Genomic DNA, 17989 nt, shown 5'->3' with positions numbered 1-17989 from the left:
GGTTTAATTGAAAGTACTGTCCCAGGGGAAGCATGATTGAGCGTGATATTGAGTAGACATTAATTACCTCAGACCAGAGAGTGAGGAAAGTAAAAGGAAAACCAATCCATTTATTTTAAGTTCCTAAATCTGTTTTTCTTTAAGAGAATCTAGGAGATGATTCTAATAGAATGCTCGGAGGGAAAAAGTGAATTTTTGCTCATACCCAGTGTTCTTAGAACACTCTTAATGTTTTTAAGGAAGTGGCAGCTGAATTTTCTGATAATGCAGATATTTTTGTTAGAAGTCAGAGATCAGGACAGCACAAAGTACACTGATAGGCTGAATAATGGTTAAAATCGACATGTTCCTATTTTCTTGTTATAGCATATTAGTAGATAGCACTTGTTCATAATTCTAGAATTTGGTTTTATTCTTGGATTATGTTTCTCAGCTTGTTTTTTAGTAGGTTCGGTTTTCATTCTACAGTGTAACAGAAAAAAACATAAGTTGAAGAGGCATCTGAACATACGGTCCCCATTATACACTAGTGGCTTGCTTTTTATCATGAAAATATGGCTGCCTTTATAAATCATGCATGTTTGTTTAGCCAATGCCCTGCCTTTGATGTGGCTAAAATAATGGGATGAACTCTACATCCACAGAGACGAAGCCTAGGATCAAGGATTGCTGTAACAAGAAAATAATTGATCAGGTGTCTCTTTTACCGGTCATTAACAGATTTGAATTATGACTTTGATTCTTCTTTCAGGTCAAATAGCATATAACAAGTATTCTGGATTATTCATGCCTAGTGTGCAATGGATTTGAAAGGCAAAGATGAGGAGAAACCAAACACATTAAGAGTGTTCTATTTGGTGTTTGTCCACAATGCTGCCAAATTTAGTAAAAAAAAAAAAACAAACTGTCAAAGCAACTTTTAGTGTATTTGCTTTTCAGTTTTATTTGGCATAAGTGAAGTCACTCAGTAAGTGAATTTAAACTTCTCAACCAATTGGAGTTGAGAGAGACACAGTGTTAGTTTTAAATATGAAAAATTGCTTTTATAGGGTTAATTTGAACACAGTGGGTTGCCAAATAGCACCAGCTGTCATAATAGAGTTGAAGTGAATGACAGATTTACTCCACCCCATATCAAAACTCAAGAGCAGATATGGTGATCAGATGAGCCAAAATAAATGTGAGTTCTTAGAAACATTTGTGAGCTATTTTCTTGCATAGCTCAGCCCTTCATAGACATCAGTGTGCAAACAGGTCATGATTAAGCTTAGCATTATGGAAAACTAAGGAAGGGGGAATCTGTTGCTGTACAAGTCCTAAATGCACTACCTAATATTCCAAAATTCCATTTGATGATGATTATAATGGTGATAGTGGTCTTAGGTATTAGAACTTCATTAATAGTTTTTTTAATATTTTATAATATTAATGATCCGTGGTCCATACTAAACTACAAGGGAAGAATTAGCTGATCCAGCACTTATCAGCAGTGCCTGTTAAGTAATACTTACCATGGACTTGTTCCCAGAAATGCACTGGGATGGGTGCTGGTGGTATAAATATGAGTGGAAAGGCCCTTGTTGTGCTTGAGGTGCTTAACAATTTATATAATAATAAATCACTATGTTCTGATTATTATGTGTAGAGTCCTAAGGAGACCTAGATGAGGGCACAGCCACAAAGAGCAGGTGACAATTGAGATGTGCTTTGATGGGTTAGTAGGAGTTTGCCAGTAGGTGTCAAAGTGGGAGGAGAAAAAAGAATGAGTTTTGGGTCCAGAGAAACCCATCTAAATAAAAGAAGTTCTTTGTAACATTTAGTTAATTTTAGCTCCATCTAACAAACATGCTAGAAGCTTCGGGCTAGAAATGTTAGAAATATGATTTTATAGATAAGATGCAAGACATAACTGTCACTTTTTTTTTTTTTTTTTTTTTTTTTTTTTTTTTTTTTTTTTTTTTTTTTTTTTTTGGTTCTGGGTTTTTAATGCCATTATTTCAAGAAGGGCATTGTAGCAGAGAAGTATCAACAAAATAACTTATGAAGTCATCCTGTTACAAATATTTTTTATATGTATGCATTGTACCGGATGCTAAACTGAGTTGAGAGTTGAATTAAAAAGAATTCCTGCTTTGGTGAGATCACAACAGTGGAGCAGAGTTAAGACATACATGCCGGAAATAATTGTAAGAATAGAAAAAGTGATGAGCATCACAACAATGGGGAAAAGAAAAAAAAGTGGATGTAAAAAAAAAAAAAAAAAAAAAAAAAAAAAAAAAAAAAAAAAAAAAAAAAGAAAGTAAAGTGGAGTTCAGAGGAGGGCAAATTGTTTTCTCACTGATAAAATCAGGGAGGGAATAGGTGACTTATATGCTGAGACACAAAGGGTGTTTGGAGGTATTAAGTAAAGGGTCTTCTATACCAGTATACGTTCACTGTAAAATTTCTTTTGTGGTGAATATATATGTATATATGTATATGTATATGTATATATATATGTGTATATGTATATATGATATATATATATGATATATATACATATATAAATACAGACACACACATACATGTAAAATAATTTTTCTTTTTTTATGTCTTTATTTTTTGAAAGAGAAAGAGACAGAGAGCTAGTTGGGGAGGGGCAGAAAGAGAGGGAGACACAGAATCCGAAGCAGGCTTCAGGCTCTGAGCTGTCAGCACAGAGCCCAACATGGGGCTTGAACCCACAGACTATGAGATCATGACCTGAGTCAAAGTCAGATGCTTAACTGAGCTACACAGTCACCCCAATAAAATTATATTCTTATGCTTGATTTCATTATCATAAAAATTGTAGGCCTGTACTATGAAGAAAATGCTTGTCCAAGAGCATTTCACTCAGCAATTCATTTACTCACTATACTTAGATGAGCTTCCATTTTCATGTATCAGCAAGTAAAATGGAGCTGTGATGGATTAATTCAAAAAAAATCCTTAGGCATGAACTGAAGTGAGATCGCCTTTGTTTAGTCTTTGATGCATACTTGACTTTGTTGGAAAATGAAGATCCATTAGTTCAGGGAAGAAAGAAGTCCTGCTCAACTTGCAGCTAGGGAAATACTGATTGGAAGTGTGCTGAACTTTTAAACTTCTTGTAATTACACACTGATTTTACAGGAATTAAGGCCATAGAGATTGCTCCCTTACCTTTGCCCCACTTTCACATATATATAAAAACAGCAAGGGAGAGGATCATTTGGAAGATGAATACTGAAGAAGAAGAATGTAAAGTGAAAGGCAATTCTCAGTAGCCTAAGCCATTTATTTAGGACTCTGGGGCCACCTGAATAGTCCCTTTTAGGACCTGGCAGGAACAATGCAGGGATGTGAGAGGTGGACTCTTCCCAAATCTAGGCTACCTGCTTCCTCTGCCTTGGGCAAATCTCACAGACATAGAAGCCACTCTGAAGTGCAGTTTCTAGGATGGTATCTTAGTCCATTTGGGCTGCTAGAACAATACCACAGGTCAAGTGGCTTATGCACAAGGGAAACTTGTTTCTCAGAATTCTGGAGGCTCAAAGCCCAAGATCAGGGAGCCAACATGATCAGGTGAAGGATGTCTTCTGGATCACAGACTTCTTGTTGTATCTTTATATGATGGACATGTCTAGAGAGCTCTTTGGGGTCTCTTTTATAAAGTTAATCCCACTCATGAGGCTTCCACCCCCATGACACAGTTGCCTTCCAAAGGCCCTACCTCCGTATACCATCACCTTGGGGATTAGGATTTCAACATAGGAACTTGGGGAAAACACCAACATTCGGATGACAACAGATGAATATGTGCCAATAGAAAATGTGATACCAAAGGAAAGGAAAGATATGATTAAAAGAAGCCCTGTGAAATATAACCCTTGGTATCTCCTATCAGTCAGTTGGGAGAGGGGATTATTCTCAGTTAACTTCCAAATATGAACATTATATATCCTTCTTTTTGTCATGGTCTCATTATATGTGTGTGGATAGTTCTTTTCCAACTATAGCCTGTGGACTTAGCCATGTGAATTCATTTGGCCAATGAGACGTTAGCGGATGTTTTGTGAGCAAAATCTTTAATGACACTTTCATATTTGCATTCCTGTCTTTCAACATGAGAGAAACATGTTTTAGATATCCAGTGGTCTAAGGAAGATGCTAGATACGTGGAGCAGACGTGTACACTGTGAAGGCAAAACTACTTGAGCCCAGTCTAGATCATCCAAACCCCAGTCAGCCTGTAAATATGTGAACCAGAAATAAATGTCTTATTGTTTATATCCCAGTTTGGTTATGATTTGTTATGCAACATTTTTGTGCCAGCACCTGACTGATACACTTTTCCCCATTAATTAACTCTGGGTAGGTTTCTTCTCTCCCAGTTTGCTTGTAGTAGTGGAGCAGGGAAGATATATCCACATTTTAATCTTGATGGATTTCCATACTCTGCAGAACACAAATAACTTCTTATTTTAAAATCAGTTTTATCTGAAAATAAATTTTAATAGAATAATTGATTTAATTAAGATAAAATGCAAATTACACGTCTTCATCTACATATATAAAGGGCATGTTATATATGGTAAGAACATTCTCATTACAATAGTAAACATGTACTATGAATTTAAAATGGTTGCTACCCACTCAGAGATTTCTCAATCTCTATTTGGAATTTAGGATTATTTATCATTAATAGTATTCTAAAGGGGATCGGTTTCTAGCTGGAGTCTCCTTAGGTCCAACTCAAACATCATAGAAAATGATAGGGCTAAAATGGTTATGTTTTCATTATTTGAATTTTTTAAAACCCTAACCAACAAACAAATTACCCCCTCCTCCAGACCCCACAAAATACCACCTTCTTGAGGCTATGATAGTACTGCTACTACATGGTAGCATTATTTTAATAAACAGAACTCTCTGCACTTCAGAATTCTGTGCCTGTAAGTAAAAGAACATTTATTGGGTCTTCTAGAGAAAATGTGAGTAACAGATCCGTAACCTCTGCCTCTGTATTATCTTTACTAAGAGTCATTGTGTCCTAAATAATGAATGACACACATACTCAGAATGGTGGGTGTTAGACATTTTTATAATTTTACTCTAGTGGCTTGAGATCTTATTCTGCGACCATAGCATTTCCTAAAATCCCAGTGAAAACAACCTGTAATCCACTGTCTTTATACTGTCTGCAGAAATCTCCATCCAAAACTAAAAAACAAAAATAAAAATGAATTAATTTCCCATAAGGAAACTAAATCTCATTTTTCCCCTTTTATGGAATAAGGACTCTAGAATATGCTCCCTGTTCTTTCTGTATCTTTGGAAGCCTGGACTTCCTTCTATGACAGTTTGTTGTTGTTGATGCTAATTGGGGGCATATGGCATGTATACTCCCAAGAAGCGTGACACAAAAGTAATGGAACTGGAAAGCTTATCCATGAGGTTGTGAGGTATTTCTAGGGCATTGTTCACGACCTATAAGATTTCTCTCTCTCGAGCCTTCTCTGTTCTCTGTTCCATTCCTTTAAAGCTTGACATTTCCTGTGTTCTCTAAGGCAACATGTCTTAAGTATAGGGTAGGGAATACTTTTCCTCCCATATGCTTGATGCAAAGATGTGTTCCATGATGGAGTGAATTTGGGAATATGTATTAACCTCCGAAAACCAGTGAAGAAGTCCTAAAAAAAATCTTTTTCCTAGAATTTTTAATATTAGAAACTATCAAGGTATTTTTCCTCACATGCAATGACTGTGACCCTGTTTATTACACCTTACATTGATCCAAGTCTTAGAAGGAGCCTGTTTGATTGGCTTAGTCAGTTTCTGAAACCTTCCCGAATTGGCCTTGGGCCAGACCTACTCACCAAGCATTAGCCCGCTCACTATCCACTGACTGTCTTAGAGCCAGAGGACACCACCTATTCAGTGAGTTGTCACCTGAGCAGTGGACAGGCCATGGGTGGAGCAGGCACCATGACCCGTGTGGTCACTTCCGTGAGGCACTGTGTATTTTTATTTATGTTTTGCTTTTGTCTGGATGGCTGTGTTATCTTTTAACGCCATTAAATGCAGGCAGTGTATTTGTGATGGCAAAGATATGGGAATTATTTCCCTTAGAAATCCAGCTTTTCACATAGGTCTGCTCCTCTAAGAATCAGGCCCACTATGCTTCCTTTTTAGATTTTTAAAGTATTAAAATATTTAATACGTAAATATAATTTAATATATATTTTATATACTTAAATTAGGTTTTGGACAATCATATTGTCTGTTCTTGAATCTTATACTCCTATAAAAGCACGTATTCTTGTGTTTTAACCAGTGAATTACTGCTTGTGAAAAATTTAAGACATTTTAATCAGGTTCACTTTTAACAGGGAAGAATAAATACAAAACAAGAAAGACCAATTGCTTCTTCATATTAACAAAACAAATTCTAGTTTTATAAAAAAAAATTGATGCTGTCTGAATTGTAAAATATTCATTTACAGTACTCTTCATGAGGCAGTATATTATATTCATTTCTTTGTCTTTATCAGAAAAGTAAAAAAATAAAAAAATGCCAGTGTTACTAAACTGTTGAATTTGCTGATCTTTCAAGTAATACTGTAAGTAGGTGGGAACAAAGGATTGCTATAGGAATCTTAACTTTGACTTACTTTACTTTTTTAAGTTTTAATCTCTGACTTCATATTACATTAAGGCATCTTTATATTGAACAGACAATAAAGAATGGATGTTTTTTGACATTTGTTTCCTGGTATTAGATTAATCCTTTACTTAAATAAAATTGTTTTCTTTTTGTTTGTTTGTTTGTTTTGTTTTTTGTAAGTGCAGTTAGAAATGAGCTCTTACTTTCAGTAGTTTCTTTCTTCATCCTTTCCAGGGAATAGATATCAAAAAAACAGGAAAAAAACATGTCTCAATTAAAAATATTTTATAGGATTTTCTTTATTTGGGTCTATGGTTAACAGGTATTTAAAAATGGATGAATATTTACTTAAGGAAACCACATAAGGACATATACTTAAAATATTGATTATTGAGCTACCTATAATAAGCCTATATTTAAAAAGTTTCCTCCAGGGGCGCCTGGGTGGCTTAGTCGGTTAAGCGTCCGACTTTCGCTTAGGTCATGATCTCGCGGTTCGTGGGTTCGGGCCCCGCGTCGGGCTCTGTGCTGACTGACAGCTCAGAGCCTGGAGCCTGTTTCAGTCTGTGACTCCCTCTCTCTCTGACCCTCCCCTGCTCACGCTGTCTCTCTCTCCTGGAAATAAATAAAAAATAAATAAATAAAAAAAAAAACATTTAAAAAGTTTCCTCCAATGGGGCACCTGGGTGGCTTAGTCAGTTGAACATCTGCCTCTTCATTTCGGCTCAGGTCATGATCTCACGGTTTGTGGGTTCGAGCCCTGCCTTGGCGCTGTCAGCACAGAGCCTGCTTGGGATTCTCTCTTCCTCTCCTTCAAAATGAATAAAATAAATGAATTAAGAAAAATATTCTCAAAATGAATTAAAATTTTTAATTAAAAAAAAAGTGTCCCCCATTGTTTGGGTTACTTGTCAACAACCTAGTGTAGTTATAATTCAGAAGATTTTTAAATTATCTACAGTATGACCTCTGTCCTTCTTGTGATTCATCCCTATTACCAGGAGGACAAAAGACTTTAAAAGATAATGTCTACTTATAAATAACCAAGATTTCTGCTGATTTCATTTATATATTAGCAACAGTTGGGGGGAAAGTCCTTTACCATGTATTAAAATGATCATCCTTGGATCACCATTTACCTTTGCATGTGCCTGCCCATCTCTTACAGTTCTTTCTTTACTCTCTGAAAAGCACAATCTAAAATAGAATGCCTCCTAGCTGTTGATAGGAGCCTCTAATCCCTACTGTAGGGTAATATTCACATTCACAATTTTATGTAATCCAGTTGGCCAAAAGCCTTTCATGCTTGTGATAGCTACCCATACTTTTTCAGAAAACTTTAAAATTTCAGAAAATTGTCATGCAGGTGCCTTATCCTTTCATTGTTCTGAAAATATATTTAGCTATAGGAAAAGTTTCATCACCTTAAATGCCTTAGAATTTACTTGGGCAAAAGTTAACAGTGCTTCAGCTTATTATAAAATATCTTAGCAGAATTGGTAGGTATGGCTTTTCTTTATATAAAAATAATTATTCATTTTCTTCCTTTAAAGACCTTTTGTTTGAGTTTTGGTAATTGACAAAATGATTGCATGTGAATCATAACTCTTGCATAAAGTAAGCCGCTCACAACACAAACTAATTACACATTTGGGAGGCGAGGCAAAGACATCCAGAGCTTGCTTGTGCTGAGCCAAGAGTACAGCATAATGAAATGAGGGCCATAAGAGGTTCGGCATGGATGCTTTCCGGTCTGACCTGGGCTTCTGAGAAATTGAACACCAGCCCTGCAGACTGGTGGATTCCCCTGGGGCTTCTTTGGAAGGCTGTGTTATTACCACTTGCATGCGTGAATCAAGTACTGCTTTGCAATACAAGAACATTTGTGATTCCAGAGATGGCCCTATTTGGAATACTCGTAAGCTAATAATATAGATGCCTTGCAAGTCATCCATCTCCCTGCCTCCCTTTCCTCTTCTCATACCAAGTAATTACTTTTGATATTTGTTGGATAAAAATGGTTAGTATACATCACAGTGTCCAACTGTATAGAGTCGTCTTTTCTATTTTTTTTTTTTATTTTTTAAATGTTTAATCATTTTCAAGAGAGAGTGGGGAGGGAGGTGCAGAGAGAGAGGGAAACACAGAATCTGAAGGAGGCCTCGGGCTCTGAGCTGTCAGCACAGAGCCTGACACAGGACCCAAACCCACAAACCACAAGATAACAACCTGAGCCGAAGTTGGACACTTAACTGACTGAGCCACCCAGTGACCCTCTTTCCTATTCTTAAGTTCTACATTTCCTCTCCAGATAATACTGGCAACAAAACAGAGAGGCCCTTTCATGTTGTTGAATAAACTTATTGCCAGTTATATTCTGGCCATTTCATATTACAGTGTTTAGTACATACTAGATTCTTGATAAAAATTTGGTTGGATCACTATGATTTGCTGAGTGACTCTTGTCACTCAGGCGAGAATGGACCATTTCTGTATTCCAGCTCTTACAGGATATTATTCACTGTGCTTGGGAGTAGAGATAGTATTACAGAGAACAAAGTGAGGGAATGGAAAAATAGGAAAAGACATAACAGGGTGGGAGGGAGAAAGAGAGAGATATATAATTAGGCTGATAACAGAACAACAGCTATAAGAACTTGAAAAAGTTTGTGTAAAAGAGATTAAAGGATTAGTTAAGATTAGAGGTAGTTAGGATAAAACATTAAAATGGCTTATAAAAATTAGGAAAGATAAGACAGTTAACATTTTACTCACCATTTGGTTTTGAATTTTATCTATTTTTTATTTAATAAAAATAATTTTTGTGTGTGTACACACAATTTCAGTGTTTTCCCAATTGAAAACTATGTTTTAGTATTGGATTATGGAATTAATGTAGTGGATTGTGACCAAATTAAGATAACATTGATAATATTAAGATGCATTGTCTAACGAAACTTTTGTTTTTGTGTGTGCATGAATGTTTATGCTTGGATGGAAAGGCAAGCAAGTAGCAAGATAGATGATGTAGCTTTGGGTACTAGATCACAGTTGGTCCCAAACTTGATGAAATGTACCATGAATATAGCTTCTTGCAGTATTTGCTTAAAATATTCACATACTACAACTTAAAGTTATGAATAGTCCAATATTGATCACCAACTGGTAGCAATGGCACACCTTGGTGCCTTCACTGAGGAATTGATGCTGAAGCTGAGCTAAGTTATCATCTCTCCTAGGAACAGGAAGTATAATATGAAAAGGGAAATTGGATTAGGTGACTTTTAAGGTTTCTTATAACTGTGATACTTTATGCTTTATAAAAAGCATTACTTTTATTGTAAATTATCATTAATGTGAAAGCTAACTGAAATTAATAAGATTAACTGAAATTAATGAAATCTGTCTGCAATGGTGAGAATCAAATGTGATGCCAGCAATTTGTATATAATCCCACAAATACATATGTACAGATACACATGTGTTCATAAACATATACCCAGGAACATACTGTTGGACACACACACATCTATATCTATGTTTATCTATATATAAATGTATCAATTCAACAAATAGTTATCGAGTGCCAGTTTTTTTAGTCTGGCACTGTTTTAAGCACTGGGAATACCTTGCTGGAAAAAGAATCATAATAAAGTAAAAGTCCCTGCATTCAAGAGACCTTATTAAAAACAAATAAGCAAGCAAGTATACAATATGCAATAAGTACTATGGAGAAAAAAACAGGATAGCAGACATGGGTAGTGTGGTATTGAGAGGACAGTAAAACGATTTGGAACTGAATTCTCAGGGAAGCCTCCACTGATAAATTGACATTTGAACAGAGAATTGAAGGAAGTGAGAGAAGGAGGTCTGCGGGACTCTAGGGAAGGGGCATTCAAAGCCGAGACAAGAGGTGACGCAAAGGTCTTGGGGCAGAAGCATGAGGTTGTGAAGAACAGAAGCAGGACAATGCAGCAGGCATAGGACAAGGAGTAGGAGAGATGAGCAGAGAAGAGGCAGGGCGCTCTTATGTAGGGTTTGTAAGACACTGGCATTTTCTCTGAACAAGGTGGGAAGTCACTAGAAGGTTTTGAGTATTTGTTTTAATGGGAACTCTCTGGCTCCTGTGTTGAGAAATAGGCTGTAGAGGAGAAAAGCGAATGCAGGGAGGCAGAAAGGAGGCACTGCTAGTACAGAGAGTGTCAAGTGAGAAGCAGTGCTGGCCCAGATGCTAAGAGTGATAAATTCTGGGTGTGTTTTTAAAGTAGAGCTGATAGGAGCTGCTGACAGGTTGGAGCCAGAATGTGAGATAAAAAGAAGTCAGCAATGACACTGAGGTCTCTTGCTTGAATACCTGGAAGAATACAATTGCCATTTACTTGTTCAGGAGGACCAGGGTTAAGGGATCATCTATTTGGACATGATAATTTCAAGGTAGAAATCCTAATAGAGTTACTTACTAGAGAATTGGTTATGTGAATCTAGTTTAGGGGAAAGAGGTGGAGGTAGGAATTTGTGACTCATGAGTGTGTAAATGATATTTTTTCTAACCTTGAAATTAGATGGAGTAACTTCAAAAGTGAGGATGGGAATGGCGCCTGGGCGGCTCAGTCAGTTTAGTGTCCAACTTCGGCTCAGGTCATGATCTCATGGTCCGAGCCCCACATCCGGCTCTGTGCCAACAGCTCAGAGCCTGGAGCCTTCCTCAGATTCTGTGTCTGCCTCTCTCTCTGCTCCTCCCCCATTTGTGCTCTGTCTCCCCCTCTCTCTCAAAAATAAACATTAGAAAAAGTGAGGATGGGAAAGAAAAGGTCAGATGATTGATTCCTGCGAGAGTAGTATTTATAGATTGGTGAGATGGGAAGAATCGGCAAAGGGAATTGCAAAAGAGTAGACCCTGAAGTGGCAGGTGAACAGTAAGAGAGTGATGGCCTAGGAATAAGAAAAGGAAGTATCTCAAAATGTAGGACTTCATCAATTTGGCCTAATGCCCCTGCAGATCTAGAGAGATAAAAGGTGATAGTTGACCATCACATTTAGTAAATGAAAGTCATTGGTGACTCTAAGAGGGGTTATAAATATACTACACACATGTACACATATACACACATGCATGTATGTACACATATATAGAATACATATACACATATTATATAGTGTTATTGGGTAATATATACTGTATATAGCATATATAGTATTAGAAAATGTGTGTGTATGTGTAAAAGAGTGTGTGTGTCATTATAGAGATGTGTTTACATTTTTCTAGTTGCCAATGCAGTAATCCAGCAAATGGTTCTTATGCCTTCATAAATTCCTTTTAAAATCATTTATCTTTTTATAATTATGGGTAAGTTTTTAGAAAACATAGACAATTATAGAGGGAAATAGTAGTCCATATTGTAGTACAGTAGATAACCAGGTTTGTTTGTTTTTTTCCTGTGCAGACACATGCACATCCGCAGATAGATGGGGTGGGGTTGTGGGGCAGGTAGGAAATAGATGGGTAGGTGTGTGAGTATGTAGATAGTGTGTATGTGATATAATTGAAATTACTGCACATGTAAGCTATCATGCTTAATGTTATATTCTCACATGAATAGAAGTCTTTATGTTCATACTATTTTATAGAAGTCTATGATTTTTAATAAATGAAAAAGTACAAAACAGCATATATATAAGCAGAACCAACCTAACAAACACCACTCAATAGGCGAAATTTATCTTCTGAGTTATATTAATAAAAGTCATCATTTTGTATATGTACCAATAAATTCAATATCTGTCACTTTCCTACTCTGTTAATCCACCAAAGATTGTATTTCTGCCTCTGGAAAATTAGCTGACTTATAACCAGAGACATAACCAAGTGCAGAATTCCATGACCAACTAAGTGGTCAGTCATGAACCTGTGAGCCTAAAACTTAGTCAATTGTAGGGCTTTACACTGCCACTCCTTTATGGTAGTTGGGAGCATACCAGCAGGCAACAGTGCAGTTGCAAATACCTTTCTGAACCCTACTTGCCTTAAACTCAACTGTACTTGGCAGTTGTTAATTCAGGACAGTGGTTTTCAGCTGGAGGTGATTTTGAGCCCAGGAGACATTTGGCAACGTCTGAAGGCACTTTGGGTTTTCATAACCGGGGAAAGAGGTACTCCTGGGATCTTTTGGGTAGTAGTCAAGGATTCTGCTAACTGTCCTTGAACGCATCGGACAGCCCTCCACAACAAGGCGTTATCAGACCCCCAAATGTCAGTAGTGCTGTGATGGAGAAAGCTTTAGCTGTGGACCCTGAAAGACTGATCCTGGCTGGGTGCTAGGGCATGAGGCCTACACATACACACTAGGGGTAAGTGTGCAACCATCATGGCCTGGATCTAAGAGTCTCACAGACTTTGTATCTAGGGGCATGGCCTCTAGTAGCAAAGACTAAGTAATAATGAAAAGGAAAAAAAACGGAATTTAATAAATAAGATTTCCTGTATTATGCCAGGCTTGCATCTGGATTTTTACCCCTTCTGGATAATTATGAGTAGTAAAAGCAAGGGATACGCCCAGCACAGCATGAAGGAAAGGAAGCAAGAGAGGACCTTTTGGGCTTCTCCTATGAGTAAGGTCCTCCATTGGGGACATTTGTTAGGCCTTTCAACGTTTTTTCATCCTTCTACAAAATGTGGTCTGGCAAGATTTTAGCTTAATTTTTAGAGTTCCTAGTTGAACCAAGATTATTGGAGGAAGGCATTGAGCATATTGATTTTTTTGTACATTAGGTAAAGGGACATTTATTTCTAATAGAGGAAATGGCTATGCTAACTACTATAATGACTTCCTTCACCATTGAGTGACTATCAATAATAATTTGCTATTATTAGAGTCCACTAATTATGGCCTGAGCCTGATATAGTATAAAAAAGATATAAAACATAACTATAGTTGAGTAGAGGATATAAAATTGCATGGTGTCTTACTGTCATTGTGGGAATCTGTCTTGGAGTTTCTTGCACCTAACCCAAGTCATAGGGGTGCACAGAGGTTGATACATAGCAGCGAAGAGTCTGACACAGGAATGCTGACTGAGCCTCACATAGCTCCAACACTGTCAAGTCTGATGGACTCTAAGTCTAGTACTTATCCCCTGTGCGTTTCAGTCCTCTAATCTGTAAAATGGGTATGATAATAATCCTCATAGGGTTATGATGAAGAGTAAGTGTATTAACATGTGTAAAGTACTTGGAACCATTGTTAGCCACCAGATTGGTTTCTGTTGTTAAATTTCTGACTGTCAGGTATCAGGGATTTAGAAGGCAAATCGTCTTGTCATATTGGTGAAAATGCAGATGGGTCCAGCCACTCTAGAAAGTGGAGATTCCAAAAAAAAAAGTTAAAAATAGTACTACCCTATGATCCAGCAATTGCACTACTAGGTAGTTATCCAAAAGACACAAAAATACTAATTCAAAGGGATACATACACCCTGATGTTTATAGCAGCATTATCTATAATAGACAAACTATGGAAATAGCCCAAATGTCCATCAACTGATAAATGGATAAAGGAGGTGTGGTGTATGTACATATACAGTGGAATATTACTCAACCATCAAAAAGAGTGAAATCTTGCCATTTGAGATGACGTGGCTAGAGCTAGAGCATATTATGCTAAGTGAAATAAGTCACAGAAAGACAAATGCCATATGATTTCACTCATGTGGATTTCAAGAAAAGAACAAATGAGCAAAGGGAAAAAGAAAGAGAGAGAGGGACAAACCAAGAAACAGACTCTTAACTGTAGAGAACAAACTAATGGTTACCAGAGGGGAAGTGGGTGTGGGGATGGGTTAAATGAGTGATGGTGATTAAGGAGTGTACTTGTTGTACTTTGCTGTGATGAGCACAGGGTACTATATGGAATTGTTGAATCACTGTATTGTACCCCTGGAGCAAATATAACACTATATGTTAACTAACTGGATTTAAAACAAAAACTTAAATAACGTAACACACACATACAAAAATGAAAACATAGCCATAAATAATATAACTTGGCTTCTATTTTGTTTTACCACGTCTGTAATAAATGAAAGATGTTAGTACAAATAGTGATTGTCAATCTTAAACACACTTGGCAAAGAAATTGGATTTGATTAGAGAATTCAATGGTTTGAAGGTATTACTCAAGCAAAACCTACCCTGTGTCATTTTGTCTTGAGTAGGTAAAAAGCCATGGCTGGTCTGAGTGTAACGGTGTTTACAATTAATTGATCACAGCCAGTTACAGACTTGGGATGCCTGGGTGGCTCAGGCAGTTGAGTGTCTTACTCTTGATTTCAGCTCAGGTCCTGATCCCACGATCGTGGGATCAAGCCCCACCTCAGGCTCTGTGCTGAGCATGGAACCTGCTTGAGATTCTTCTCCCTTCTTTTCTCTCTCTGCTCCTCCCCTGGTACATGCTCTTTCCCATGCACATGCTCTCTCTCTTTCTCAAAATAAATAAATAAACATATAAAAGAAAAAAAGCTAGAGAAGCTTTTAGTCTTTCTCTACAATGGTGTTCACAAACTTTTAGGAAGAACAGCTGTTCTTTAATTTATACTTTAATTCAGTGGAACTTTATTAGACTGAAATTAACCAAACCCCAGAGAGACCTGGAAACATAAATGATTATCAAATGTTATGGATTCTAAATAGGACATTCTGGAAGACAAAGATGAAGGCTAATAATTTACATTTAGTATTTAACTATGACACTCCCATGGAAAAGAAAAAGGTGGCTAATTGGAATCAAATAATGGGATTTGTTTCTTAGATAATAGTATAATGAGTTAGTTAAAAGAACTAACTCATAAGAGGTTTAATAAATTAAGCAATAAAGTTTAATTTCTTTGAAACCATCTATTGTCAAAATTTTTGTAACTAAATTAATTTACAGTGAAATTAAATGAAACTATTTCTTTAAGGTTAGACATGGGTTTTCTCTATTTGGATAGGAATTAAAAATACTGGGTCAGTGGGTCTGGCTATGATCAACCTCTTCATCCTGTTTTAATTATGGGTTCTTTGCTACTTCTGTTTTTATAGTTGTTATTTGATGACTGACATTCAGACATTCACAGCAGTTTTTCCAATCTGCAATTTTACATAAGAGTGCCTCAAAGTGACCTGAAGAGGAGAGTTCTGAGACATAATTACAGAGAGGAAAGAACTACCGACCTAGAATGAGTTGAAGGTTTCCAGGGCTATCTTATTTTCAAATTTTCTAGTGAAACACTGTGGCCCAGTTTCACGTTTCTGCCAGCTGGGGAGGGACACAGGAGGGGCACCTGCAGAGATTATTGTGTGGACAGTACTTTTCTGTTCTCACTGCTGTACATTTGAAAGCATCAGGGGCCAAATATGATTAACCTTATGCTTCTCCCTGGACACTTGAACCCCAAGTGTGCCTGTTACAGCCATGTATCTGTACTTTTTTTTTTTTTTTTTTTGCAAACAGCTGAGCTCATGGCCAAGTGTCATTTGGCAAAGAGGACACAAATATTTGCTGTGTGTTATCTTTTTTGTTTAGGTTCAAAAACTGATTGCCAGTGAGTTATACTAACCAAAGAATCAAGCCAAAGGCATGAATTGGACAAAGTGAAATGTAATTCAGTGATACTCATTATAAATCACAGTTCCCTAACTTTAAGATAATATTTTTTCAGTGCTCTGTATCCAGTTGACAATCTTGATCAATAACACTGCTTCCATGTTAAATGATGTGTTTTAAATTATACAAGCCAAATATTTCCCTCAAATCTTAGCATGTTTCTACACCGAGATCTGTTTCTTCATCTGTAAAATGAAGTTATTGGGATCAAATGATCTCTAAGGTCTTTCCTGGTACCTAAGATCCCCTAAGTAATATCCAGCCTCTTTAATGAGTATATTCTGCTGAATTTCCAAATACTTATGGGGTGTTACAAGTGCCATGACTCCACCTTGCCAAAGGATCCTCTTTGTTGACAGTCAGCAGATATGACTCCCAAGAACTGTTTCTCAATCCCAAGGACATGGTGGTGGTGGCCCATTATAGAGAGATAAGACCAGCCATCTTGTTGCGTCAGTGCTTGCCATGTATGTGTAAACACTAATCTACTTTCTTCCCTTCGCCCTTTCTCTGTGCACTTCAACAGAAAGGAGAGCCTGACTGCTGTGCCCTCTCCCCGGAAACAACTGAGCAACTCACCTTCGAGATCCCCCTGAATGATTCAGGTTCTGCTGGTCTTGGCGTGAGCTTGAAAGGGAACAAATCTCGAGAAACTGGAACAGACTTGGGGATTTTTATCAAATCCATCATCCACGGAGGCGCTGCTTTTAAGGTCTGTAGGAGTGATGTTTGTGCATCCGTGTGAAGGTGCCTGGGATGTGGCTGTTTGTTTGGGAGCTGGATAGAGAGGGTGTCTGAAGATGTGAGACCATAAGTTTCTCCTGCAGATGCAACAAGTATGTGTGTGACTAGATCTGGGCAACAGTCATCTGTCCATATCCTCTCTGGAGTTAGTTTTATACCCTGGACTTTGTTCTCTAAAGCCACCATGATTAATATTCTTTCTCCCATTCCTTTTATCACTGTTAGGCTTCCTCTGAATTTGTAACTTGACCGAGTTGAACCTAAAAATACAACTAAAATCAAGTCAACATGTAGGCAGCAAATAAGGAAATTGTTCTTGCAAGAACGAAAGCTCAGTGGAACCTGACAATGAGTGTAGTATAAGTTAAAGGTCATTGATCACATTATATACTCTTGAAAGTCAGGGTGCCAGGAATGCATTGTTTACCTTTGAACTTGGAAAAGCTTCTAGATTTCCAGAAAGAAAAAAAAAGGAAAGAACTTGATTCTTCCTTTTCCCATTGGGGTGAGTGGTGTGATCATTGCTATTAATATCGTGTAATGGTTAACTGCATTGCCTGCGTTCAAAGCCAGCTTCATCACCATGTCCTCCAGCTCACACACCCCCGCTAGCCATGTGAGGATGTGGGCCATGAACATGACCTGCAGTGCTCTCTTTCTTCATCTCTGGAGTTGCATGATGGGTAATACCTAATTCAAGGGTTCTAAGGATTAGATAAACTAACACACACTGTGACTGAAGCAGTGGTTATAGAGTGGGGAAATTTTGTGCTTATCACCAGCCATCCTCCCCACCATCGTCAGCTCATACCATGCCGTCTCAATATGCCTCAGTTTCCTCATTTGTAAAAAGAGTAAAACTAATAGAACCTACCTCCAGGTGCTTTTTGGAGGACCAAGAGTGTTACTGTATGCATATTGCCTAACCCAGTGCCTA

At 37.4% G+C, this 17989-nt stretch overlaps 1 protein-coding gene across 1 annotated transcript in view; it reads left to right on the top strand.

Annotated features, from left to right (window-relative positions):
• Nucleotides 1-17989, top strand: part of LOC120225452 (partitioning defective 3 homolog B-like) — a 314844-nt gene that overhangs the window by 168775 nt on the left and 128080 nt on the right. Inside the window, exon 10 of the mRNA XM_039223648.1 lies at nucleotides 16835-17020. Within this exon, the coding sequence (XP_039079579.1) occupies nucleotides 16835-17020 (186 nt within the window). The remainder of the gene's footprint in view (nucleotides 1-16834; nucleotides 17021-17989) is intronic.

Source organism: Hyaena hyaena, unplaced genomic scaffold (assembly GCF_003009895.1).
Source record: "Hyaena hyaena isolate Hyena2069 unplaced genomic scaffold, ASM300989v1 scaffold_1415, whole genome shotgun sequence".
In the NCBI taxonomy this organism is placed as follows: Eukaryota; Metazoa; Chordata; class Mammalia; order Carnivora; family Hyaenidae; genus Hyaena; species Hyaena hyaena.
Note: the sequence above shows the minus strand (reverse complement) of the source record. Positions and strands in the feature narration are given on the sequence as shown.